Consider the following 27837-nt stretch of genomic DNA (forward strand, 5'->3'; position numbering starts at 1 on the left):
GAATGGTCATCAATACGTTCATTGTGGTTTTAACCGGATTCAACTCAACCAGTTCCAGTTCAACTCAAAACTCGAAAATTGGAAAATTTTAATATTAAAAAAATCAAAAATTTGAATTCACAAATAAATCCACATTAAAAAAGTTAATAAAATGGTGTAAAATAGGCCTAACACGCACCTCCTCACCAAATTACTCCCGTTCAATTTGTTAAAATAGCGAAACCGAACGTTTCCACTTTCATGTTTTGATCTGTGACATTCTCTACCAGCTGTTTTTGTTTTGCTGTTTTCAATTTCTTGAGTTTTGATAACGTAGGAATTCGATGACGAATTTGACAACTAGTTATTTTTTCAATTATTTTCTTCATCAAAATGGCCTAAATAGATTGCTTTTTCAATGGATTACGTCATCTGAAGGAATTAATCATCAGTTCTCTTATCTTTGGTGAAGTAAAACATCGTACTTGCCACAATGGACATGGATAAAATCTACCACCGTATCGATGATTTCATCGGCGACGATCGCAAACAGATCTCAAAATGCGTCGAATTCTACAAAATACTATCCAAGGAAAAAGAAGAACTCGAATCCAAGGTAATATTCTTCAAATATTGTTGTATTCTGCATTGTATATTTCGACTCCGTTGAAACCAGATTTTTAAATCACTGTGTTACTTGCAGTTGAACTCGATTAAAACCGAAGTACCAGCTAAAATAACGAATTCGTTGGCTGAAATCGACGACGTACGCGAGAACATCTCGTATTTTATCAACGAGTTGGAAAATTCACTAGAGATATACGATGCCGGAGAAGTTGAGAATGCCTTCAAGAAGCTACAGGTGTTTGCATCGAAGAAACAAGAGTATAGTAAATGTTTGCAGTATTTCAAAACGCTCAGATTCATCGAAACTACCTCGTAAGTATTCTGATACAAATCGAATTAAGTCAAAATTCGTTTGATTTCTATAATAATGTTCTACGGTTTCACAGCAACGAGATGAAGAAATCGTATTCCGAAGCAAATTGGAGTAAATGTGTTACGTTATATGGTCAATTGTACGCTTTAGTTCGAGCCATATCGAGTTCGGAATGTGTTCATTTATTAGCTTACTTGAAAGAAATGGTGACTTATTGGCATAAGTTAATCAGACAGAAACTCACTATGTAAGTGTTTGCTGTATTATTTTATTAATCTGAAGTTCGTACGCTGATTTGTTCGATCGATTTGAATTAATTTGATGATTGATGCGTTTCAGTGAATACGAACAATTGTTGAAATCTATGAATTGGCCGTTCGTTATTCGAAACAAATCACTACCGAGTTACCCTAGCGAAGATCTGAAATCCAAGTTTCAACAACTGACTAGATTTCTTTTAGAATCCGAGTTACCGTAAGTGTTTTACAGAATATTATTACATATTAATTATTACCTATTATTTATCATCTTATTAAAAATGGAAATGAAATGAAATGATATTTCAGAGAAGAAATGAGACCGAAACCAACTGTCACGTCTTCGTTACTGATCGATTTCCCAACTCCATCGATGCCAGTTTCGCTTCTACTGGAACCGTTACGTAAACGATTTCTGTTCCATTTCTGCGGCAATAAAGAAACCAACCGGCCAGACAAACCGGAATGGATGTTTTCACAAATACTCACGTGGATTAAAGATCACGAGATATTTTTCATGGAATGGGTGCAACCGGTTTACCGAGGATTCACTAACTCTGTCAAGGTATCTTGAACGATCTACGTTTAGTTTGAGTTACGAGTTCAGAGGAACTGATTCTAGACTTTTGTTCGTAGGTGGAATTTACCAATGGTTTGATTAAACTGGTCACTGAGAAGTTGCATTCGGATATGATGCATTTGCAATACGACGACGCTTTGTTTACACACACGTTAGACGAAACTTTAGGATTTCATCGAGAGTTGACTGAAAATTACAGCTATCCTGTGTCCAGAGCTTCTGTATTATCGGTGTTAACTCAGGCTCAAGTTTTTGTAAAATGGATCAATATGGAACGTAAATGTAAGTTGAACAGTGAAGGGAATTTATTTCCTGTGTATTTCGAATCCATTACGTTGATTTGATTTTGTAACTTGGATAGGTGCTGAAAAAAGAATGGACGATATGTTGAACAGTCCAACAGCTTGGACGATCGTTACCGAAGATGAAAATTGTAAAGTGACCGAATGTGCTGATAAATTTGTGATTCTTTTGAGCACGATTACAGATCGGTATTCTCCTCTGCCTCAACCTGGCCACAGGTAGTGATAAAATTGCAAAATGTGTTTTTTCCTGAATTTAATTATTTATGGTAGAATTCTTTTGTCAATAGGATGCAGTTTCTGGATCTACAACTTGACCTAATTGATGAGTTTCGCTTACGTTTGGTTCAATTGAAACGTGACGATTATACAGACGTATTGAGCTCCGACTTGCCAGCTATTTTAAACACGATACATTATTTGAGCTCTGTGCTTATGGAATGGAGTACGAATACTGTAAGTACACCGAACCAGAACCGGAACCAGATCCAATAATTTTGCTACTAATTTCCTCTTGTGTTTTTCTAGCATTTTATTCTATTGCATCATTTCAAAATGCAAACCACTGCCGATGAAGATTTAATCGATGCTTCAGTATTCACTGAAATTCTCGCTTTAATGAATCACTTCGGCGAAGAACTAATCAGAGAGATCTGTACGTCGGTTACTTTAGAAGTTAGTGCTAGAAGTCGACCTTATAGAAAGGATAGGTAAGGATCAGTGACCGGCCATGGTTTCAATTCGTCAGAGTTTCTCGAATAATTCTAGAATTTTACTTGAATCGGTTTCGTGTTTTATTAGATGGAATATTATGCCGATTATGAATCCGGATACCGAACTTAGTCTTACCATATCGGGCTGTGCTATGTTTCAAACACTTACCGGTAAATTACACCAGATGGGAAATGTCATCGCTCCGGCTATATTTAAAAAATGTTGGCGTTTTGTTGCTTCGCAGCTGTGCAAAGTGAGTGAAAAATTCGTATACTTGATTAAACGTTTATTTATCGTTCTACTCGATCGATGTTCTCTATCAAGTTGTTCGTCAATCGAAATATCAAAATTCGTATATTTTATTGGCAGTATTTTTCAACATTTGGGAGCCTTATGATAATATTTGATTTTTTTCCCAATGTGCTTGATAATCTTCCCTCTTTCCCATTATTATTTTGGGCGATACTCCTAAAATATTCATCCTTGGGCTTGGGACAAATTACGAATAGAAATGTATTGTAAATTTTATATCGAAATATCAATGAAATGCGTACTTATAACACTTGACGAATGAAAACTTACAGTTGATCATCGATGACGTCATATTGGTAAACATGTTCAACAAAGGAGGTGCCCAACAACTACGATTCGATGTGAAACGCAACATATTACCTCTATTTGCTCAACTCACCCCCAAACCGGAAGCCTACTTTAAACCGTCAGTATACCTATTGCCTATATCTAGCTTTCTGCTTCTGTACAAACGCTATTTATTAGCTCATTGACGTACTTATTATCGAAAATAATCGACCTCGTTTCATTTCTAACAGTTTGATCGAAGCTTGCGATTTATTATGTGCCGAATCAGACGTAACCGAACACAATATACCTTTTGATGTATTCGCTTTGAGTCCATCTCAAGTTAGAGCGATTCTTGATCGCAAATTGGACCGTAAATTGGTTTCATCCATGGATTAAACTGGGACTTGTGCTGTGGGCTCGTTCACTGGGTTATAATTATGGTGAGTTGATAACGGGCTGCTTGATTAAAATAAGTTTGGAAAGGTCATTATCATTATCTGATGTGACGTATTGATTCATACCCATTTCGGACCGTAAAGTTTAAAAATTGAGTGAATTTTCGATCTAAAAATGACCTTTGTTTCTCTCTTTTTGAATCAACAGATCATGTCATATTTTTTACAACTTTTTTTGTTTTTTTTTTCGATGTATCTTGAAAATATTTAAATTTATAGAAATCGACATCATCGCATTTTTGTAACTTTTTTTTTCAAAATTAGAGGCTTGGGGGGGGGGGTTGCGGGAGAAAAGGTCATATATGTACTTGAAGAAATTACTAAATAAGTTGATAATTTGAACTCAACTCCCTCAAAAACCAGACAAATACCGTATTAAATTTCATTATATTTATTTATTTTTTTGGAGGGGGGGAGGGAAGGGATTTTGACAATGTTTGAAATAATAAAGAGAGGGAGGTCCAGAAGTGTCAGATCGAAAAAATGAGTAAAATATTCGAACTCAGCCCCTTCAAATTACAATAACAAATTGATGTTTATTTAACTTGAGACATTTTTTGATTTTTTTAAAATTTTGATCGAAATTATGAACTGATCATTTTGGAAAGAATTGATGTCTCCTTAAAATCAAAATCGATAATGAAAAATCGCTCGATCGAACACATCAATTTTTGAAAAAGAATATGAAATTTTGGCAAAAAAAATTCTAAACAAAAATGGCGAAGAATTTGAAAAAAATCGATCAATTTTCACGATCAAAATTGAAAATTGAAAAATCGATTTTCAAAAGATTGCTTTTTGGGAGGAAAAATGTGATATTTGTCAATTTTTGCCAAATAAAAAGTAAAATGAAACGAAACAGTGAAAAACATTTGATAAATTTGAATATAATCGATAAAATGATCGATTTTTTGGCGTTCGATAAATCGATTTTCGATTATGACCAATTTTTGATCGAGAGACGGACTTTCGAATAAATAAAAGTTCATTTTTCACTTTAGAGAAGATCGAACATATGAGGTCGAAGATCTCGAATAAATCGATTTTAGGAGTTCGATTGATCGATTATCGATTTGAAAGTTGTTTTTTTAAGGCTAATAAACTGATTTTTCATTTTATTCAAACATGACATGTTATAGATCGAAAATCGCAAATAAGTCGATTTTTGGGGTTCGATGATTCGATTTTCGATCGTGATCGATTTTTGTTCTGAAAATCGTTCTTTTAAAGCTGAAACTTGATTTTTCATTTTCAACATAGTCGATTATATGGCATCCAAAATTGCCAAAAAAAATCGATTTTTGGGGTTCGATTAATCGATTTTTGTTCATGATTGGTTTTTGATCAAAAAATACTTTTTAATAATGACGATTGATCGATTATTGATTTGAAAGTAGCTTTTTTTTAAGGCTAATAAACCGATTTTTCATTTTATTCAAACATGATTATATTATAGATCGAAAATCGCAAATAAGTCGATTTTTGGGGTTCGATGATTCGATTTTCGATCGTGATCGATTTTTGTTCTGAAAATCGTTCTTTTAAAGCTAAAACTTGATTTTTCATTTTCAACATAGTCGATGATATGGCATCCAAAATTGCCAAAAAAATCGATTTTTGGGGTTCGATTAATCGATTTTTGTTCATGATTGGTTTTTGATCAAAAAATACTTTTTAATAATGATAAAACTGATTTTTTATTTCGAACATGATCGAATAATGTGATCAAAAATTGCGAATAAGTCGATTTTTGGATATCGATGATTCGATTTTAGATTGTAATCGATTTTTGATGAGTCGTTCTTCAAGGCTAAAACTTGGTTTTTCTTTTATCTAACATGATCGATTGTGCGGGATCCAAAATTGCCAATAAATCGATTTTTAGGGTTCGACTGATCGATTTTTAGGGTTAGATTGATCGATTTTTAAGGTTAGATTATTCATTTTGAAAATTTGTTTAATTGTTGAAAAGAGAGTAAAAAATGTCCTCTTCACAATGGAAGTCCCTTGATCAAAAATCGATTAATCGAATTCCAAAATCGATCTATTTGCAATTTTTGATCCAATATGATCGATCTTGTTTAAAATGAAAAATCAATTTACTTAGACTCTAAAGTATGACTTTTCGATCGAAAACTGATCATGATCGAAAATCGATTACTCAAACCCTAAAAATCGATTTGTTTCTGATTCTAGTAAAATTATATTTCTAGAATCGATTTTTTTAATTTTTGATTTCAATCACAAGGAGTGATCGATCTTCTCAAATTCGTTTTTGTGTTGGCTGAGAAAAATTGACTAGGTTTTTAGTGAAATATTGTTTTGTTGGTCTTGAAAATTCTTTCTAAAAGTTCACTGGTGTCTCAAAAATGTCGAAAAAACGACGAGTTCATTTCATTTTTTGTTTGTTTTTGAACTGTCCTAAAATCCAAATATTGAACGATGGACGATGGGTGTCGATTTTGAAGCTTGCGTAGTTTTAATTTCGATGTGTGTTTCTTTCATCTTATAAAAAAAAATTTCTAAAAAAAAAACAAAAAAAAAGAATTCAAAACTTAACGTATTTTATTACAATATTTTAAAATTAAAAAACAACCAACTACAACGATATTAAACTAACAAATAACTTTATTGTAACCAGGTATAGATATGTACCCGTCATTAAAGACGATATTGTCTGGAGCTGTGTTCATTTCCAAAGCTATGAGCTTCTCAGCAGCTAAAGGGTGCCATACGCCATACGTACATAAAGCGTCCGTCTTTGGAGAATAATAATGACATCTTTGAACCGCACGTTGAGTCGGTACATATTCTATTACGTTGATTGTGGCGCAATATGGGAGCAATAAAGCGATACCTGGAAGCAGACAGGACTTCGTGATTAATCGGGTGCCCATAAAATCGTCTTCCATCGAGGAGAATACAAATCATTCTATCATTATGGGAATCAGGAATCAATTTTGTTGATATTTTGAATATAATTATTTATTATAATTTTTTTTTCGTATTTTTTTCTCGGTTCGACAGAAATGTTGGCTTCTGAGACAAGTATACATACCTAGAAATCCGGAAGATGGCGGATTCGGTCGAATTTTTGACATCGTGTGTCCCTGTATGAAATCCCAAAGTAACCATAAAACCGAAGGATCTAGGATGTGAAAGTTGCTACGTGCGTTTTGCCTTCTGAATTGTACGTAAGGTTCGATGAAATTGTGTTCCGGATCGTTCCACCACTAAAATGAAAATATTTTCGAGTTTTCAAACCACAATCGAATTGAAAATACTTAATACAGAAAAATTAATTCGAGAAGAATGCTCACCTGTTGTAATGTAGAAGAGTAGTTAGAAGGATCCCATACCAATAGACTAATATTCCTGTACAATGGCGAAGTTGAAAAATGAAACTCCGATTTAGCTAATATTTGAGAATTGAGTATTCTAATCGTCGTTTTACTTCCCACATCTGTTTCGTAGCCTTTGGTTGGTGCGTTATTGAAACGTAACACGAGATCGTGGCTATCTGCAAAAAAAAAGCACCCAAGAAATTGAAAGATTTCCCATTTGTATTATTACTCCTTTAATATGTAATTTCGATTTCTAGTCTCTTTCGGAAATGAAACTAGCCTTATGTGATATTCATGCAGACTCGAACGACCTCTTTTCGTTTCCCCAGACGTGTATTTTTAATGTATTTTCCCTTGTTTTAGAACTGATTGCGTAATCAGGGTTATTAAACCTACTCTAACGAGTGAAACTTTGTGCGATTTTGTTTTCAATAATTACCCGTCCACGTTGCAATAAAGCCAGTGTATGGGAAAAGATTTCACGGAAGGTTATAAATGGAACGTGAGTGACCTCCCGAAGGGACATTACGCTGAAAAATGAATTAATAATGAAGTAATTAATCGAACCCACGATAACTCGCTGCTTATTGAACCTGCCACGTGTTTAGTTTGAAATAAGTTTGTATCGATATAGGTACCTAGATTTCTAATTGCTTTCACGAGCGATCGAATTGTAATTTAGTTGGCTTTCCTACTCACCTATAAAATCACCCATGTTGGAATGGTACAAAGAACCAGCGCTGCTAACAACTGCGCAATTATTGTAGTAATTTTGATCGCTGAATAAATCGGTGTCTGGTATGGCATCTTGGGCACTGGATCCTTCTATGTCTGATTTCTTCAACGTCTTGACGTATTCCAGTTTTTCTCTCAGGTCGCATACTATGTTGTCGTTTAGAATTCGGGTGTTTCTAGGCTGGACACCGTAAGGGTTGACTTGGTCCATGTTCATGTTGTTACTTTCGTCCACCACCGTTTGACGCAGCTTGGCTACTGTTTTTGTTTTTAGCATCAGTAATCTGTGAATGATAATTCGTTAGTTTTACGTCAAGTTGAAATTTTTTTATTTTGGTGTTTTTTGTGCAATTTTTGAAACAAAATGTTTTTTTCCAGTTGCCTTTTTTTTTGAACCGGGCAAAGCTGAATCCAAAGAGCATGTAAAAATACACCTTTAATTAAAATTTCAGGTGTTGAAGTGCATTTTTTGATTTTTAGTAAATTTTTGAAAATTACGCCAAAATGGGGAAAAAATTCCGAATTTTACCAAATTGACCTAGGAAAATCTGGTTTGTGCCATATTTTCGACTCGCCAAGTCGATTGCAGATGGTTTCAAACCATTCTGGAGCCTCCAGCATATTTTTGAAAGTTGAAATTTCCACAATGTTCTTCTCAGTGAAGTTGAAAAGCTAAAATTTACATTATTACTCTAATTTCAGCATATTTGAGCCGATTGGAGGGGGCTTCAAGCTATTTCGGAACCTTCGGTGGCTTATTTTCAATTTTGAAGCCACTAACCGGCACCAATCGCGTTAAAAATTTTCGACAATTTTTGTGGCACTTGGCTGGAAGCTCCAGAACGACTTGAAACTGTACATCTTCAATCGACTCAGAATGTTGGAAATTGGGGTTCGAAGTAAATTTTGGCTTTCTAATTACATTAAGTAAAATTTTGTGTGAATTTTAGTTTTTTAAAATTTGCTGGAGGCTCCAGAACGGCTCAAAATAGTTCGAAACCGTCTCCAATTGATTAAGGCAGTAGGGGTCGAAAATATCATACGGGATTTCAACTTTCCATGTCTCTTTGGTAAAATTTTCATATTTTTGCATTTTTAACCCTTTGATTTTTAAAAATTCACCAGATGTCAAAAAACGCCTTTGGAGGGATGAAATTTTGGCGGGAAATGTATTTTCGCATGTTCTTTAGATTTTAGCTTAGCCTGCTTCAAAAAATTTGCTATCGACTGGAATACCTCCTTAGTTGGACTTTGTTTTCATACAAGTTTCCCTTCGATAGTCTAAATCTAAACTACCCTCATTTTTTAGGGGGTTGAAAGAGAAAGGAAGAGTCCCGTGATTTCACATATTTGCAATTTATTGCAAAACCATGATATTTCAAAACTAGATGAACTTTGAGAAAATGTAAAAGGATAAATCATAAATTTGATTCAAAATTTGTAATTTTAAAGATTTGAATGGTTCAAATGTAAATTTTAAAAGGCTGTTGTATAGAAATCTGAAGAAATCGCAGCAAAGATCAATTTTTTACTCCTCTTTATTAAAAAAAAAAAAATCGTCTGAAAAATGAGATCTCTACATTTGCATTCTGATAGTGGGAAAGGGGGGAGGGGGGCTCTCAACATTTCTCAAATGCAATCAAAAACGTGTGACAAATAATTTTTCGTGCAATTTTGAGAATACCTGAGTTTGAAATTCCACTTATTTTTTTAAAACGAGCCCCTCCCCCCTCCATTTCCCCTCCTCCCAGCTCAGAAGCTTTCAACCTTGATGAATATTTGGTCTACTTACAAATTACTCTCCCAATTTAGAGACACCTAGTTTGAATATCTGCTTATTTTTTCAATTTGCTCCCCCCCCCCATCCACCAAAAAAACACTCCTGAAGGCACCTGGGCTCCCAATTTCGATTTTAAAAAAATTCAAGTACATAATAATTTTTAAAAATTCAAGAATGAAGTAGCATATTATTAGCTTCTGATTCAGAGGCGCCGACTTCAAATATTTCATTCATTTTTGCTGTCTTCCCCCCCCCCTCCCCCTCCCTATAACCAATATTCAAACTGTAGTCAATTTTCCGTGATATTTATGTCTGGCGAATAGTCAGTCGGGGGGCCCGCATAAGGATCACTAGCACCCCCTGCCGATCCTCCGGGTAACTTTTTTCTTAAAGGGGGAGTCCTAAGGAATATTTCTAGCCCTTGTCCTCAAAAAAAAAATGGCCCTACTTACAAAATGGTGGCCATCCGAAATCGCAGATTTTGCGATCCAACATGGGACTAGCACAAAATTTTTTAAACCGTACAAAGGTAGATCGAAAGAGCAGGCAAAAATTCATCACCTGTCAAAATTTCAAGTACTAAAGTGCCTTTTTCGATTTTTGGTGAATTTTCAATAATCAAATTGTGGCCAAAATGTGAGACAAAATCAAAATTTTACCAAATTGACCTAGAAAGCTGAAATTTGGGATATACCCTACTTTCTACGTGGCGAATCGATTGGAAACTGTTTCAACCCGTTTTAAGCAGTTCTGGAGCCTCCAGCAGATTTTTGAAACTCGAAATTCTCACAAAATTTCATCAAAAGAGTTGGAAAGCCAAAATTAATTCTGCAAACTAATTTTAACACCCTTTGAAGACGACTTTAGTTCGGTTCAAGTAATTTTGGAACCTCCAGTGACTTTTAGTAAGATTTCATGGCGTTTTTAGGAAAGTTGAACATTCAAGAAGTAGCTGGAAGCTTCTAAACCACTTGAAACCACCATGCAGTCGACTTCATATTATTGAATTGAAATTAGTTTGCAGAGTAAATTTCCGGCTTGCTAACCCCATTTGAAGAAATGTTGGAGAAATTTAAAGTTTCAAAAGTCTACTGGAGGCTCCAGTAAGTTTCAAAAAATCGCTGGAGGCTCCAAAACGACTTGAAATTCATCTGCAGTGGACTTCATAGTGTATTGAAATTAGTTTGCAGAATTCATTTCGGGTTTCCAACTCCATTTGATGAAATTTTGTGTGAATTTCGAGTTTCAAAAATCTGCTGGAGGCTCCAGAACTGCTCAAAACAGTTTGAAACAGTTTCCAATCGATTTGGCTGGTCGAAAATAGGGTATATCTCAAATTTCAGCTTTCTAGGTCAATTTGGTAAGATTTTGATTTTTTCTCTCAGTTTTGGCCTAAATTTGATTTTCAAAAATTCGCCAAAAATCGAAAAAGGCGCTTAAGCACTTGAAATTTTGTAAGATGATAAATTTTCACCAGCTCTTTCGATCTACCTTTGTACGGTTTAAAAAATGTTAAGGCTAGTCTTATGTTGGAATGCAAAATCTGCGATTTCGGCTGACCTGTGAATCAAAATGGCCGCCATTTTGTAAGTAGGGCCACTTTTTTTTTTAGGACAAGGGCTAGAAATGTTCCTTAGGACTCCCCCTGCAGGGCGTGCTAGTGGTCCTTATGTGGCCCCCCCGACTAGAATTGTTTGAGGCTTGAGAGCTTTTTGTGGATGATGACCCCAATTTTTCTATCACGTCCTCCCCCCTCCCCCGCAACCTTCTTCATAAGGGGTCTCAAGGACAGCAAATTTTGATAACATTTTTTTTTTTATCAAAAAAGAAGTTGAAGTAAATTATTATTGATTAAGAGGCATTTGATTCGAAAATCACAGCTCAATGTTTTCGATTTACCCTCCTCTTCCCCCTCCCCCTTGCAACTAATATTCAGAAAACATGGTTAATTTTTCGAAATTTTGTAAAATTATGAGTTATAAATTGTTTATTTTTTGCTTTCGAGAATTCTGATTTTGAGCATTTACATAGTTTTTGGATACGAACCACTCACCTCCCTCCCTCCACCATTGTCTCTCTAGTCATTCAATTTTGAAGAAAAAAAAACACTGATTTGAGGTCGCTGAATTGAATGGTGCTTTTCAAGAAGGTCCTATCGACAAAAAACTGGTTTTGAGAAAAACGTATTTTTATATTTCAGTGTTTTGCCATTTTGGTTTAAAATGATATAGCGAGCTCCGGTTTTTTTTGTTGAATAGAAGCATCTTTCCACTATTTATTTCCTGCGTAGTAATTTTTTTTCCACCACCAACATTTCCATGGGAGCGCTTTACAAAAGAGACCTCGATAGGACCTTCTTGAAACGACAGGACCTTCTTGCGGTTATTCACCTAAAAATCGATTTTATTCCTTCTCAAACCCACCAAAAACATGAAATAGTCACTCTTGAGTAGTAATTTTCAACGCAGAATTCAAATTTTGAGTCAATTTTGCCCCTCGACCCCCAGGGGGGGTGGTACCAAATGAAAATTTGGGGAAAATGTGAAAAAATCGAGTATAGTGTCAAAATCTTGATACTTTGAGTTAAAAACCACGATTTTTGAGTCAATTTCCCTCGTAGCCCCCCAGGGGGGTGGTACCAAATGAAAATTTGGGGAAAATGTGAAAAAATCGAGTATAGTGTCGAAATCTTGATACATTGGGTTAAAAACAACGATTTTTGAGTCAATTTCCCTCGTAGCCCCCCAGGGGGGGGGTGGTACCAAATAAAAATGCGAAAAAATCGAGTATAGTGTCGAAATCTTGGTACATTTGGGCTGAAAACCCGATTTTCGAGTCAGTTTTGTCCCTCGGCTTCCGGGGGGAGGGGTGTGGTACCTAATCAAAATTTAGGATAAAAGTGAAAAAATTGAGTACTTTAATGTAATATCTTTAATACTGTAGGGCAGAAGTTTCTTCCGCCAGCATTCCCCAAAACGACGAATATGAAAAATTATGCATTTTAGTGTATGTAAAACAACTGCGATCGATTTACCTGCGGAAACCTGCGAAAATCTGTATCATCTCATACTTTAGCCATGCATGTGTGAGTGCGCACTCGATTTTTTCACTGTTTTCCCCAAATTTCGATTTGGTACCACCCCCTTCCTCCCTGGCGTGCGAAGGACAAAATTGGCTCGAAAATCGGGTTTTCAGCCCAAATATACCAAGATTTCGACACTATACTCGATTTTTTCGCATTTTTATTTGATACCACCCCCCCTGGGGGGCTACGAGGTAAATTGACTCAAAAATCGTTGTTTTTAACCCAAAGTATCAAGATTTCGACACTATACTCGATTTTTTCACATTTTCCCCAAATTTTCATTTGGTACCACCCCCCCTTGGGGTCGAGAGGCAAAATTGACTCAAAATTTGAATTCTGCGTTGAAAATTACTACTCAAGAGTGCCTTCTGGTATAGTTGTGATCAACCGTTTCGGAGAAGAAGGTAATGCGCTCATTTTCCAGTTGCGTTTCCTAGCCAACTTCATATAGCTGCTGTTTGTGAACAACACCACATGGAGCGCTGCGGTTTGCACCATCTTGTGTAGAAAACGTCAGAGATTCAAATTTCATGAACTCCTCAAAAAGGTCCTATCGGTCGATAGGACCTTCTTGAAAAGCACCATTCAATTGCAATATTAAAATTTATCTTTCAAATTCAATTCCTTGGCATCTCCTTTTCCCTTCCACCGCCTCCCCTCCCCTCCCAAATTTGAAAAAGTGCAAGACTTGACGAATCATGTAAATTTTTCTCCTAATTTTTCTGCTCGAAAAGTCAATAAAAAATTCAAAAATTGTTTTCTGACTTTGATTTTCTAATTTCTAAAAATTAAAAAATTTTATGCATCGGAATGGGCTGAACATGAGCATTAGTTTCACTCAAGACAAGAGGAATCAGAGTAATTTTTCCTCCTTCCTGTAGAATATTTTTCTGATGTTTTCAAAAAAAAAAAAAAAAAACCAAATACTAAAAACTGTTTCTTTTTTATGCCTAAATTCAAAGGGATCATCGTTTGCTCTCTTTTTAAAATAAAAAATATGATTTCAAGTTTTGCTGGGCTACGTTTTCGAAAAATGATGATTTCTTTTTCATGAAGTTTCTATACTTTTTAATGAGTTTGCAATTTTTTTCCCGAGCAAAATATTAGAACGACTCTCAGGTTGCTTTTGTTACCTCGCTACAATTTTTATTCGTTCATTATTATTATTATCATCATTTTTTTTTTGAAAATCCAACAAATAATACATACAACGAAAGCTTCAATTTAATATGTGTTTGAGTTTCAAAGATTACGAATATTCCCAGAAGATTCATTTTGGAGAATATGCAATATTGAATTAGGTTGTGGGTGTATTCATTCCACACGCACATTTCCTATTAAAAATAACTCCACCGGGTATAAAATTCACTTAATGGGGTTTCCCTGGATTTTGCATCATAATGGTAAATTGTGGCTATCACAGAACAGACCCTTTGCTGAAATTTTCTGCTCTAATTTCATACTCTGCTTCTTTTGTTTACTCGTTAACACTTCCATCTTGGAAAATGCTACTTACACTTACCTCGTCGATGTAATCTCGCCAGAATACGCATCACGATGCAAAAACGCCAAAGGTGATTTCTTATCTTCGCCGCCGCCACTTCTCTTAGACTTATGATGAGCTATAGCCGGAATGGAAGGATCGTCGAAATACTCGACCACCACCTCGTTTCGTCTAAAATCACTCATATCGTATTCGACTTGCTGATCTTGCTGTTTTTGATTCCACAAACGATGCCAATATTGCAGCCAAAGCAGGTACATGTAGCCACACATACCGAACAGCATCACGTTCAGGAATAAACATACTGGAAACGCTACCGATCTCATGGCTGACTAGATTCACTCCTATCATTACCTTATTTGTACTATTTGCTGCCAGTCTCCTTCCAGCGTCGCGAACTTATCACTATTAAGAACAAAAGTACATAAGACGTGTCGTTAAATGATACAAAAAAACGATCGTAAAAATCGTATTATGGAAACTTACCCGAAATTTTATTCCTGGTTCGATATTTATTACGACGATTCGTTAACAACGTATCCATTCGAGCACGATTTGATTTCTTTCTTTTTTTTTTCACCTGAATAATTGAAAATATTCGTACACTGAAACTGAGAAACGAACACGGTGATCAATGAAATTGAGAATCTGCGAATGCGCGCGACGCACGCACCTAGAAAATATTGTACTGGATTTTCAGCATTTTCCGTCGTCGTCGAGAGAAAAACACTATCCACAGCGAGAGTAGAGAAAAGTTCATCGATATTCGCGCTGCTGTAGCAATTCTTATTACTATGTATCGTGGGAAAATGCTGCACCGTTACCCGTATGTTTTAAGCATTCTGCTATTATTATTGTTTTGTTTTTTGTTTTCTGTTTTCTGTTTTTCTCAACCTCTCTCGTCGCTCTCTTTTGATGGAGTTTACTTGTACTTGGTTTTACAATTGTTTTTCCACCAGCGAGTAGATGTAGGTGGTTGGTATGGGTATTTACATTTACCCTACCTTCCTGTAAGTGTACGAGTTTTCGAGAGACGGTTTCGTTAATATTTTAACGCGTTACTCGAATGAATTTTTGAAATTTTCTCGCTACTGTGTTATATGGCAAGGTACATGGTACATTTGGTTGTTATTACTTCAGGAGTAATTACTAGGTAGCGTTGTTTTACGTATTTTGGTAATTTACCTCATGTGAGGTGGATCTAGGGAAGGGGAATGAGGTTTTTGACCTTTTTATTGCCGGAGAGGCGTTTTATCGTTAGCTCACGAAGGACTCCTCTTCTAGTGAAGGGGTTCAATTATATTTTAGCGGTTGGATGAATTTTTAGGAGTGTAAAAGTTGATTATTTTCATTTTGAAATGATCACGAGAAGTTTCCGGTTGGATTTGGAATTTTCCATGATAAATGATTTCCGGTCCGACCACTTTGGATTGGAAATATTCAAAAAGTAAATAGAATTTAAAATCCAAAAAATTTCGTCCCCTGTCCTCTCCCTTTTCAATTTTTTTCACTTCTTGCCAAAAAGCTTCAAAAAATTTAAAATTGTTACTACCCCGAATCTAAAGGTGTTGCAGGTTAGACTTTTTCGCCAAAATGTTGACCTCAAGCCATGGCGTTTTTGATATATTTTTTTCAAATTTTTTAATGAAAAGTACCTTTTTGAAAGATTTTTTCATTCGTTTTCAAGCACATTCAATATGAAAAATATCTAAGAGCTGATTCCAGTCGTGTTTTGTTAATTCTCACCCCCTCCCCCTTTTCTATACCTATCAATTTTATACTCAACAGTAATTACAAATATTTTGAATAAATTTATTAACAGATGTGTATCAGAGTTTCTCTTGTCTTTAGCTGTGAACACCCCCCCCCCCCCGCTCCCAAAATTATAGATTTTTATGAAGAAAAAAAAACTGAAAATTGTGGTCATTCAGAAGTTGAGAAAAAATAGCTAAAAATCCAATATTTTACGTTTTTGAAAACTCTGTTTAATAGTTTTTAGTCCCCCCCTCACTCACACAATGAAAAAGTGGAACTTGAGCCACCAAAAAACGTATTCAATTTTTTGGGGGTGGAGGGGAAGGGAAGGGAAGGGTGAAGGGCACGAACTTGAGTCTCCTTTAGCAGAAAATAATAAAAATTGGAAAAATAGGAAAAGTTGAAATTTTAAAGTTTTTACATTCTTATTCTGGGATTTGGCCCATTTTCACTAAAAAAGGCACTTCATTTTTTTTTTTATTTTGAAAAACTTTCATTAAAGAGAGTTATTTACAAGGATTTTGACCAGAAACGAAAAATTTTCAAAAAAATGCATAGATTAATTTTTAATTTTTTCAATTTTTAGGGCGAGGGGCAGGGGGATGAGGACTGTACAAGGGGATCATCATTTTTTCCTAAGAAATGAATCATTTACAGTAGAAGACTGATTTCGATTTTTAAAGAGAATTTTACCACCCATATTTCATTTTGAAAATTTTTCTCGGCTATGAAGGCTTCTGTAAGAAGTGGTTTAATGGACTGAGGTTCTAACATCCGGATATTTTAATGAAAAGGAAGTGGGGGTTATTCATTAAGAAATCTGATGAAATATTCAGCAATTTTCAAAAAGAATTTATACGGTTTAAATTTTTGATTTTTTCCAACTTTGTCAACTTTGGATAGGTCCATACAATTCGTAAGAATTTTTGACCAAAATCACTAAAAAGTTTCTGAAAATTTCCCATCTTTTGTGTAGAATTAGAATTCTTTAAAATGACCCCATTAAAAAAAACACCCTCCTCGTGGTCCTCCACACAAATATTTTGTATGCCTCTTCAGTTCCTTAAAAAACTGAAATTATCAACAACAAAAAGTACATACTTACTTAGATTGAAACCTGTAAATTTTTTGCTGACTTCTGAAAGTTGTCTATCGCTTATCTGTCTTCCTTTCTGGCCTCTAAGGTCATTGACCCGTCCGTCTACCTTCTCAAGGCCGTCTGTCTTCCTGTTTGACCTCTTATGATCATTAACCCCTCTGTTTTGCTTTTCAAGGTCGTACGCCTGGCTTCCTAAAGCCATTGACCTGTTGATATGACTTTCTAATATAGCATGTTTGTCCGTTTAAGGTCATTGACCCGTCCGTCTGGCGTCTCAAGGTCGTATGTGTGCCTTTCTGGCCACTCCAGGTCATTGACCCGTTCGTCTACTTTCTGAAGACCGTCTGCCTTCCTGTCTGACTTCTTAAGATCATTGACCCGTCTGTTTTGCTTTTCGAGGTCGTACGCCTGGCTTCCTGAGTCATTGACCCGTAATATGACTTTCCAATGTGATATGTTCGTCCGTTCAAGGTCATTGACCCGTCCGTCTAGCTTCTGAAGGCCGTCTGTCTTCCTGTTTGGCCTATTAAGGTCAATGACCCATCTGTTTGGCTTCTAAAGGTCGTTTGTATGCCTGCCTGGCGTTTATGAGGTGAGGTCATTAAACTGTCTATCTGTAAACTTAAGGCGCTGTCTGTTTACCTGTCTGGCATCGTAAGGTCGTTGACCTTTCGCATATCTATACGTCTGTCTGGCTTTTTAAAGTCATTGACCCCTTTGTCTGGCTTCTCAAGGCTGTCTGTCTGCCGGTCTAGCCTCCTAAATTGAGAGACTCACGTTCTTTGGAGGATTTATTTTACTACATACATATTATGTAGGAGTTATTTGGACATTTTTTTACACAAAATCAGAAATTTTCAAAAAAAAGTTCACATTGACTTTTATTTTGTCTTGGGGGGGAGAGTAAAATGTAAAAGTAGACATTTTCTCATAAAATTCACAAGATTTTTGCGGATGGGGGCTCACGTGCTTGATCAAATTGAACAATAGAGGTTATTTTCATGTTTCATGGCCTTTAAAACGTAACGTTTGATGTAAAGACATGCTTGGTTGAATGATTTTTCCATAGTTTGATCGGATTAGGTCATGAAATTAGGCCGAAGGTGGCCTCAAGGAAGCCTCAAGGAGGTCTAATCGAAAAGGAAAAGTCAGATTTGCGTTCACATCTTTAGAAACATAGCGATCGACGTATCGCATTATGGACAAATATACGATAGGGTGGCCCCACTTTGACTTTTTTGGAAATTTGGTGAGAGGGGGGGTGCTAAAAAGTTGTGGGGAGACCCCAAAAGACTGTAGGAAAAATTTGGGGCTCCAGACTTCACCCAGCACTTTGCAACCGGGGTTCAAAATTTTGAAATTTTCATTGATTTTTTTTTAAATATATTTTTTGATTTTTTTTTATGGTTATTTGGTCCAATTATGCCTATTGAGTAGTAAAAAGCCATTCTTAATCGGGTTTTTCAGTTTATTGGCGATTTTATCTCGCTTTTAAAGTAGGCAAAAACAGCTATTTTCAAGATATTTCGCGATTCGTTTTGATTTTTACAAATTTGTTATTCATTTGAAGTCTAGGATGCCTTTTGTCACTATATAGCTTGAAATGGCCCCTCCCCTACCTCCCTCCACATGCAGAGATTCTCAATTAGCGCACAATTTCGATAGAAAAAACATCTACTAACCTGTAAAGAGAGAAGAAAATCGAAAATTTAATCAGAATATTGTTAAAGAAGATGTTTGCAGGGGTATTTAAAGCTAATGGGAACAAATCTAAAATAGAATTTCTGATGGTACATACCTGAAATAGCACAATAAAACTGACGAAAAATCAAAAAGAAACACCAAAATATCTTCAGAAATTACATTACTTGGATTCTGAACAGAGTATATTATTCAAAAGTATCTTTTCACTTTGAAAATCGAATGCATCGATCATTTGATTAAATCGAGGTACTTCAGATAGGAAGACTGAAATTTGGCGTACCTATGCTTCATTTTCAACGTCCTGAATCGATTGATGGTGATTTTGAATAATTGTAGAGTCTCTAAAGGGGGGGGGGGTATTTTTCATTTTGGAAAAATTGTCATAATAATGATGATAACAAAATTCGGAAGGTGTAAACTCTCATTACCAATTTCGTGGCTATTTATAGATTATAGGTTGATATGTATTTTCGTAAATTTATGTTGTACTTATGTAATATTGTAACGTAATTTTAGATATGTAACAACCACTTGATTGTTTGCACCTTTTTAAACCTTCAAAATCTAAAAGATGATTTAAACAAATTCATTGATAATAAATTAAATTTTAATATGTACTATTATTAAATTAATCAAAAATGATAATTTACTCCATCTAGTTTAATTTTTCAAAAAATAGTTTAAGTGCTTTTAAAACCAAAATATTATCTATTGTGTTGTAAGCACTTTAAAAATAAATGTCTTGTCTCATTTCTACCCATTCAGATTCAGATTTTAATCGTGTTTTTTTCGAAGATTAAAAAATTCAAAAATTCACTGGAGGCTTCAGAAGTTGAAATGGCTCGAAATTATCCCACAAAGTCGATTCGGAGGATGGAAAATTCTATGTTAGAACAAAATTATGCACTAATTGAGAATCTCTGGAGGTGGAGGTAGGTAGGGGAGGGGTCATTTCAAGCTATATAGTGACAAAAGGCATCCTAGACTTCAAATGAATAACAAATTTGTAAAAATCAAAACGAATCGCGAAATATCTTGAAAATAGCTGTTTTTGCCTACTTTAAAAGCGATGAGATAAAATCGCCAATAAAGTGAAAAAACCGATTGAAAATGGCTTTTTACTACTCAATTGGCATAATTGGACCAATAACCATAAAAAAAATCAAAAAATATTGATTTTTTTGAAAATATCAAAATTTTGAACCCTGGTTGCAAAGTGCTGGGTGAAGTCTGGGGCACTAAATTTTTCCTACAGTCTTTTGAGGTCTCCCCACAATTTTTTAGCACCCCCTCACCAAATTTCCAAAAAAAAACTCAAAGTCGGCCCACCCTAGTATACGAGTATTTATTTGAATTTTAACCCAATTGAGGAGGTGCGAGGGGGAAGGGATTTATATAGGGCCCAATCGAAAAACCGAGATCATAATTCGTGTTCAACACCTTTAAAAACATCTCATTTAATGTGTCACACTCTTCACTTGGTTTTCAAACTTTGACTAGAAGTAGGGGGGCAGGGGCTTTCCTTCCTTTTTGAGGTCTCAAAAACAGAATGCTTCGAAATATGTAGAATCAATAGTTACAGTTATACCCTCCGGAAGTTGGGCACCGCGAGATGTCACGAAAATTAATCATCCATGGTGTTTTTCTCTTATTTGCCAAGTGGGTATATCTTGTAAAAAAAATTGAGAAAAATCCAAAAACTTGACTTGAAAAATCGGATTCTTTTGGCTGAATTAATAACGGAATGACCATCGACAATTACGTATTATCATTTTCTACGAGTAAATAGTAAACTTCATTATACGTGTACAAATCCAACGACAACGATGACGAAAAAAATACGATGTTTGCAGGTCTTTTGATACTATCTGTACCTACCTACCTACCTACGTAATACGCGAATACACAGCACCCAAAAATAACTCGTCGTAAATATGTACTGAATAAATGAAGAGTTATTTTCGTACCTGGCCGATGGTACTCGATGGTATGTGCCTGTATAAACAACCGAAAGTAGGCTTCTCAAGGTATTTATTGCGATTAATGTCCAAGCGTATTTGTCGAGCGTCATTTTTATCGTACACATTCGAGTAAATGACGTCAGTCATCGATGATTAGCCTTTATTTTTTGAGCAATCGAGTTATGAATTTTTAAGGTGATGCTATACTATTGGTATAGGTGTAGAATGTTGATAAAGGCTACACAGACCATGCTCTAGTGTAGATTGCAGAATCCATCTACCTCTTCTGACATTCAGATGTTTGAAAATGGTTTACTAGGTCGATTAAATTTTTATCTCAGGAGAAAAAAAATTCCCTACAGAGATACTTGATATTTTAAGCACCCTGTAGTAAGTACATAAAACGGTGTCATGCTAAATATAAAGTATTTTTCATTTTCCAATTAAACTGCTCTCAAAGAGAACAGTTGAATTATTTTAACGAATTCTCGCGAAAGAACGAAGATCAACCGAATCCTTTAAAAAAATGTCAAGGTGCTCAGAGGGTTCGAAATTCGAATGTACCATTTCAGATGACTAGATCGAGAGCAGGCCACTTCGGAGCCTAGCTCGATTCTCTCCTTGTACCCATTTTTAGAAAGAAATAGGAATTTACCCTTCTTATGATGTTAAATAAGGAAATTTCGACCAAGCATGAAATTTAAAACATTTCCGTCGTATTTGGCAACATTTCTGGAATTTTCAGAATTCGGCATTTTCACAAAACCTTGCTCAAACAGCAGCATTTCGTGAACTGAACACACAAATGAAAGTATTGAATGCTAGGGTGATGTAAGGGGGGGGGGGTTGTTGAAAAATATCTGAGAGAAATCGAAAGATTCGACTTGGAAACCCTGGTCGAATTGATATGGAATGAGGATGTCGGTTTGAGCCGAATTTTCTTGCAGTTTTTCCAATATTTTATTTTTTAAATTTTTTTAAATTTTTTATTTTGGGTGTTTGTAATTACTTGATTATTACACCCGTCGTATGAGATTTAAATCGAGTTGGTAAGGTCAAGTTTTTTAATTGGGTCTAAGAATTTTTTAATTTCGGAAGGGTCGTCTGGTATGAATAGGGATCTTTCATCTATTTGTAGGGACAGTCTGTGCTGATGTAAGGAGGTACAGTTAAATAGTAAGTGTTGGACAGATATAAGTTCTGACAGGCAGAATTGACATGTGGGTTTTGGGGCCTTTTCATAGAGGTGATTATGTGTGATTTTTGTGTGGCCAATTCTCAGTCTGGTTATAATGATTTCTTCAAGTCTGTTTAAGTGGGAGAGGTTTTTCCAAGGATGGACTAATTTTTTATGTTGAAAGAGCTTGTTTGTGGTTTGGAGGGACCAAAAGTTTTGCCATTTCTTAAGTGTGCTTTGGGTGAAGGTAGATTTGAGGTCGTCAGCTGTGATAAATATAAGGGGAGAAAGGATGGTGGCAGATTTTGCATTAATATCTACAATTTCATTTCCTAAGATTCCAACGTGGCTGGGTACATACATAAACTGTATGAAGAAGTTTGAATTTTGTAAGTCAAATAGAGTTTTATGAATATTTTGAATTAGAAGGTGATCGGAAAAAAGATTTTGGATAGACGTTAGTGAGCTGAGGGAATCACTTTGAATTAAGAAGGACTTATTTTCTGATTCATAAGTGAGTATGTCACAGAGACAGTGGAAAATAGCTGTGAGTTTGGCAGTGTAGATTGAAGAACAGTTATGGATTTTAAAATTTGAAATTCTATCATTTATAGAGTATGCGTATCCTGTGTGAAGTGTTGGTATTTTTGATACATCTGTAAAGCAAAGATTGAATTTTTTGTATTCTGATAAGAGTTCAAGATAGTTCTGTTTTATTACTAATGGAGAGTGGCTATTTTTTGGGTAGTTAATAAGCTGTAGGTTGACTTGAGGAGGTTTTAGAAGCCAAGGGGGGTATAATATTGGTTTTTGGATGAGAGTTTTAGGATTGATTTGAAGATCATTCAACATTGTGATGAAATTAGAAATGGGTTCTTCTATATGATCAAGATGTTGGGGGTTGGGTGGGTTAATTGAGTTTTGGAGTGGATGGGAAGGGTTGGTGGATGCATTTAAGATGAATTTGTTTATTATGAGAGTTCTTCTGAAATCTGGGGGTAATTCTGCTGCTTCACAATATAGGCTATCCATTGGAGAGGAATAGAGGGCTCCTAAACAGATCCTTAGGGCTGAATTTTGAATTGTTTTTAGGATATTTGAAGTTTTATTTGAGATATTTGCAAAACATGGGCTTCCATACTCAATTTTACTGTGAATTAGAGATTTATACAAGTGAAGTAGGAGTTTGCGAGATGGTTTATTCTCCTTGGTGTTTTTGATTATTTTCAACAGATTTAGGCGTTTCATGATATCTGATTTTACTTTTAGAAAATGAGGAGTCCAATTTAGTTTTCTATCAAAAGTTAAGCCAAGAAATTTAGTTGTGGTTTTGAATTCTAAAGAGTGTCCTTTGAAGTTGAGAATGAGATCTGGAGGAATCTTATTTTTTTTGGTGAAAAGTATACAGTGGGTTTTTGACTCAGAGAAGGTTAGACCGTTTGAATCTGCCCATGATTCAATTTTTTCAAGGGTTTCTTGGATTATACTTGAAGAGCTAGTTGAATATTATTTGAATGAAAGGAAATGTTTATATCATCAGCAAAGATTCTCAGAGAAATGGGTCTAGAAACAACATTGGAAATGTCATCAATCAAAAGTATAAATAAGACTGTGCTAAGAACTGAACCTTGGGGGACTCCATTTTCAATTTCAAAAAACTCTGAGTATGTATTGTCAACTCTCACTCTAAAAGTACGGTTTGTTAAGAAATTCTGAATAAAGTAAGCCAAATGTCCTCTAATTCCAATGGAATGTAATTTTTGGAGAATTTTATAACGCCAGGCTTTATCAAATGCCTTTTCAAGATCAAAAAAGACTGAAAGAACACTTTCTTTATTCTGGAAGGCCGAACTAATTTCTTTTTGGAGACTAAAGAGGTGGTCTAGGGTAGATCTTTTCTTTCTGAAACCACTTTAATAAATGCTAAGAGAGTTTGAGGAATTAATATACCAATTAAGAGGTTTAATAACCATTTTTTCAAGTGAGTATTTTGCAAGGAACTGAAGTTAAGGAGATGGGGCGATAACTAGATGCCAGATTTGGGCTTTTATCAGGTTTTAATATTGGAATGATTGTTGCAGTTTTCCATAATTTTGGGAAGAAATCAGAAGTCCAAATTTTGTTATATAACTGAAGTAAATCTTCTTTTCCAGTGTCTGAAAGGTACTTTAACATGTGAGGGTGTATTTCATCAGGTCCAGGGGATGAATCTTTAATGTTGTAGTTTAGACAATGATTTAGCTCTTCAAGAGAGAAAAGAGAGTTGTATGGTTCTAGATTTTGAGATGAAAAGTCTAAGGGGGTGGATTCTATTTGTGTTTTTAGTGTTTGGAAAGCAGAGCTATAAGAGGCAGTTGCAGAAGCTTTTGCAAAGGATCTAGCTAAGGTATTTGCAATGTCATCTATTGAGTTTATTTCAGTGTTGTCATCAAAAAAAAAAAAAACAATCGAGCTGAAATTTTAAAAATTTTGAAAAAATATATCCAGCACTTTACTCGATTCTCGATTTGCATGTAAAAAATTTTCAAAATCTCACTCTAAAAGTTACCGCTATACAAAAGTGAAGAAAAATACGAAAAGAAGAAATTAGCGCGAAGAAGAAGTTCGTTCATTTTTAAACGAGAAAAACCACGTTGTCGTCATCGTCATCATCGTCGTCGTCGTCGCCAAATTAAATATTAAACAATAGAATTAACATTCTACTTGAAAAGTTTAATTAACTTTTTTTTTCTCGCTCTTTGAAAAAAACTTGGAAAAAACTTGGCGAAAATTGTAATTCGTCCGAATAATAGGTGGGGAGTGCAGTTCTACGGAAGGACAAAAGCGAAAAAGAAAACTCGAAACTCTGAGCTAATTTACTACTATAGAGGTACCTACTCGTCGAGATAAATTCTAACGTAGGATGCTGCTTGTACTACTACATTAAAACTAAGGCAATTAATTTGGGCGGAAAAATACTGCAATGGCCGTAATATTTAATACGCGTAAGTATGAAAAGAATCTCTCTCGGGGTCCAACATACGCACACAGTATACGACCCAAGTTGAGTAATTTACGCGGCAGAGAAAAACATGGGCCAAAAATTTGATATTTTTCTTCATCTCATCGCTAACGTACAAGAGTATTTTATCAAGTCCCAAGACGAGCACAGAAGCGTTGAATTTTTGACGAGTCGAATATATGCGAATTTATTGCTAACAAAATTTACTCGCTCAGTCGAGCCGAAATGGGGTCGTAAATGCGCGCGCAGCGTGTTTATATACGCATAATTTTTAGTGTACATGGCCTCCTTATCGTCTCCGATCTCCCCCCCCCTGTCCCTATTTAGCCGGCGTATTTTCTATATAGTATCTTTGTATGTACTCGAAATTATAGAGGAATTTTTTGGATGAAAAATACGTACGTACCCTAACTATAGAGAAAGCGTGGAAAAGGGTACTATAAGGGAGAGAGATACGGATTTGTGTAGCGTTATATAAGAAAAGCTGCTGAACTAGATTACAAGTAAATAAGATGGTTTGTCGAGTCGATAGGAGCTGAGGCGAGGTGGAGGAGACGAACCGAGTATACGGTTTCAAATTGAACCGATACCGCGAGTAAAGGCGAGAATATTAATTTTTAATAAATGCTGGAAAATTTCTCTTTGAACCTATATAATATGGAAAATTTGTATTCTCCCGAGATCTGATGTGCTGCTTTACCGTACCGAACTGTATGGAAAACGAAACCAGTAGATAGGGAATGGTTTGTGTATTTACTTTAACGGATGAAATGAGCGTTTTAGGGATGAATTTGTTTATAAAAGTGTGGCTATTGCGGTGAAAGCGAAAATGAGGCCGGGTTTTTCGATTGTTTGAATTCGTCAAAACGTCAAGTTGAAGGGTTTATTTAAGAATGAGGCGAATTGAAAGATTTTCGGAGTGTTTTTCATTATATTTTTAATAAATTTTTTGAACAATTTTTCACTTATTTTTCGGTAAATTTTTTGTTTTATGAAATTTTTATTGATTTTTAAACGGTTCTTACAACAGATTATGGGATTTGTGCCGAATGGTTTAAAAGTTAAAGAGTATTATTTCATCAGATTATAATGGTATATTTTGCACTAGTGCTAATTACCCATATACATAAGCTCATATACTGGTAATTGAGCTTCTCATAGCTTCTATAGCTTCACAACTACCCGGCGACTTACCGCCTCAGTACTTATTTTTCGGATGCAAAGAGACAATTACAAAACACTAACACAAATATTTAAATACCTTAGAAATAAAAACGTTTTTGATTATTCTTTTATGCACTGTTTATTGGTAAATATCACACGTACACTTGAAATAATCTACTTCTAGTTAGTTATACAAAACTGGTAAAATATTGAGAAAGGGATAACACAGAGTGTTGTAAAGGAGTGTAAAAATACACATCACCTCGGAAGGGATCAACAAATGGACGAGGGAAGGTCCATCAGTGATACTCATTACATGAGATTTGCAATACAGACTCACAGGTCACAGTCTAAGGCACAATTTCTTTTGGGCCCAAGTATACACTATACATCATTACTTCATTACAAAATCAATCTGGTAACTGGAACTGTTATATTACAAAATAGATCACGCAATCAAAGGAACGCGTACTGGAACACTGGAACTAGTCCATATTATTTATGGAATACTGGAACAGATTTACTCAAACAGATTAAGGTAAAGTACCAGTTGTGGATAGGGGTCCCAGTTGTGGATAATCGTTCCTATGGGCTAAAAAAAAAAATTATCGCATGTATCTTTTTCTGTAACATTTAATCATTTCGTTGCATTCATGACAACATGAAAATTCACCCATGAAGTCTATGTACAAAAGCATTGAAGTTTCAAAATGATAAAAATTGAGAATTTAAAATTTTTTGGAAGGAAAATTTCAATAATGGAGAAAAGTGAGTCAAATATGTAATTTTTCATAACTGCGGAAGTTTTTGGATAGTAATAAGATGAAATAACCACCTCTGCATATTTTTGAGAATTTTTGATTTCATCTAGTACTATTTAGAGCAATCTTTGTCCGCAACCGGGCCAGGGGGCCCGGTTAGCGGATAATTGGAAGTTTTTGAGATTCTCTACTAAGAAATGAAATATTCTTGATTTTTTTTTTCCTCCCAAGTATTATGTAGTTCAACAGTCACACTACACAACAAAATAAAAAAAATTTGAAAAAAGTTGAAATTTGGCCTTCTCAGAGCATGTTGAAAAAAGTATAACCACAACTGGTACTTTACCTTAATAAATCGATCATGTCTTAGACCTCTTGGGCCAGATTGAGGTAAGTACAATCTATGCTACAACTGCCAGTCCTATGAGTAGAGAAGACAAACCTTAAGAGAGGTTTGGAGCATCCCGGTCGCAGAGGCTGGTAACTCATCTTTGACAGGCTGGAAGCTGAGGATGAGGGGCTAAGACCAAACCTAACACCTAGGCGTGTGCCCAGCATCAAAGCTGCAACCTGAATGGGCTATAACATCAAGCTGTCTCCAGAAGTGGGGGAGAGGAGAAAACAATCGGAAAATATCCCTGAAGCAGCAACAGGAAGAGCAGCAAAGATTGTGAACCCTGATACTCAAGAGTCATAAATACTGCTAGTGCTAGACACAGATCCTATACAAAAGCGAGAATTCGGCACTATAACCAAACTTTGGGAAAGTTGGCTTGATGGCACAGTGGGCAGCCCTCTCATCAAGCTATACTTCCTTGGACTAGAAACCCGTCGTCGTCGTGGTTCCTTGTCCTTTACAGGACATTAGAAATCACATTTTTGTGGTACCCTAACAGGGTGAGGCGAATACCTATTGCCACTGCGATTATTATTCTAGGGAATCGACGTTATTTTGAGC

General features: G+C 35.5%; 2 protein-coding genes across 2 annotated transcripts; one reads left to right on the top strand and one right to left on the bottom strand.

Annotated features, from left to right (window-relative positions):
• Positions 1-292: 292 nt before the first annotated feature.
• Positions 293-6803, top strand: Rint1 (RAD50 interactor 1). The gene is made up of 13 exons (XM_065365116.1): positions 293-595; positions 683-918; positions 993-1166; positions 1259-1393; positions 1486-1741; positions 1813-2038; positions 2118-2277; positions 2349-2514; positions 2587-2768; positions 2860-3025; positions 3357-3490; positions 3603-3794; positions 6451-6803. The coding sequence occupies exons 1-12, from the start codon at positions 473-475 to the stop codon at positions 3748-3750; spliced, it is 2106 nt and encodes a 701-aa protein (XP_065221188.1). The 5' UTR covers positions 293-472; the 3' UTR covers positions 3751-3794; positions 6451-6803.
• SiaT (Sialyltransferase) lies at positions 6357-14924 on the bottom strand. The gene is made up of 6 exons (XM_065365118.1): positions 14744-14924; positions 14276-14662; positions 7853-8172; positions 7130-7329; positions 6868-7042; positions 6357-6666 (listed from the first exon to the last, which is right to left on the bottom strand). Exons 2-6 carry the CDS (start codon positions 14581-14583, stop codon positions 6425-6427), a joined length of 1245 nt encoding a protein of 414 aa, XP_065221190.1. The 5' UTR covers positions 14584-14662; positions 14744-14924; the 3' UTR covers positions 6357-6424.
• Positions 14925-27837: the final 12913 nt, after the last annotated feature.

The sequence above is a fragment of the Planococcus citri genome, chromosome 5 (assembly GCF_950023065.1).
Source record: "Planococcus citri chromosome 5, ihPlaCitr1.1, whole genome shotgun sequence".
Classification (NCBI taxonomy): domain Eukaryota; kingdom Metazoa; phylum Arthropoda; class Insecta; order Hemiptera; family Pseudococcidae; genus Planococcus; species Planococcus citri.

Bases quoted from the DNA above. Each gene is read 5' to 3' on its own strand.
- Rint1 (XM_065365116.1), top strand. From the start codon at position 473: ATGGACATGGATAAAATCTACCACCGTATCGATGATTTCATCGGCGAC. The intron at 1,167-1,258 runs GTAAGTGTTTGC...GATGCGTTTCAG, and splicing joins ATCAGACAGAAACTCACTAT to TGAATACGAACAATTGTTGA. The intron at 3,491-3,602 runs GTCAGTATACCT...CATTTCTAACAG, and splicing joins CCGGAAGCCTACTTTAAACC to TTTGATCGAAGCTTGCGATT.
- SiaT (XM_065365118.1), bottom strand. From the start codon at position 14,583: ATGAGATCGGTAGCGTTTCCAGTATGTTTATTCCTGAACGTGATGCTG. The intron at 7,330-7,852 runs GTGAGTAGGAAA...TTTTTTTTGCAG, and splicing joins CAACATGGGTGATTTTATAG to ATAGCCACGATCTCGTGTTA. The intron at 7,043-7,129 runs GTGAGCATTCTT...TTTTCATTTTAG, and splicing joins ACTCTTCTACATTACAACAG to TGGTGGAACGATCCGGAACA.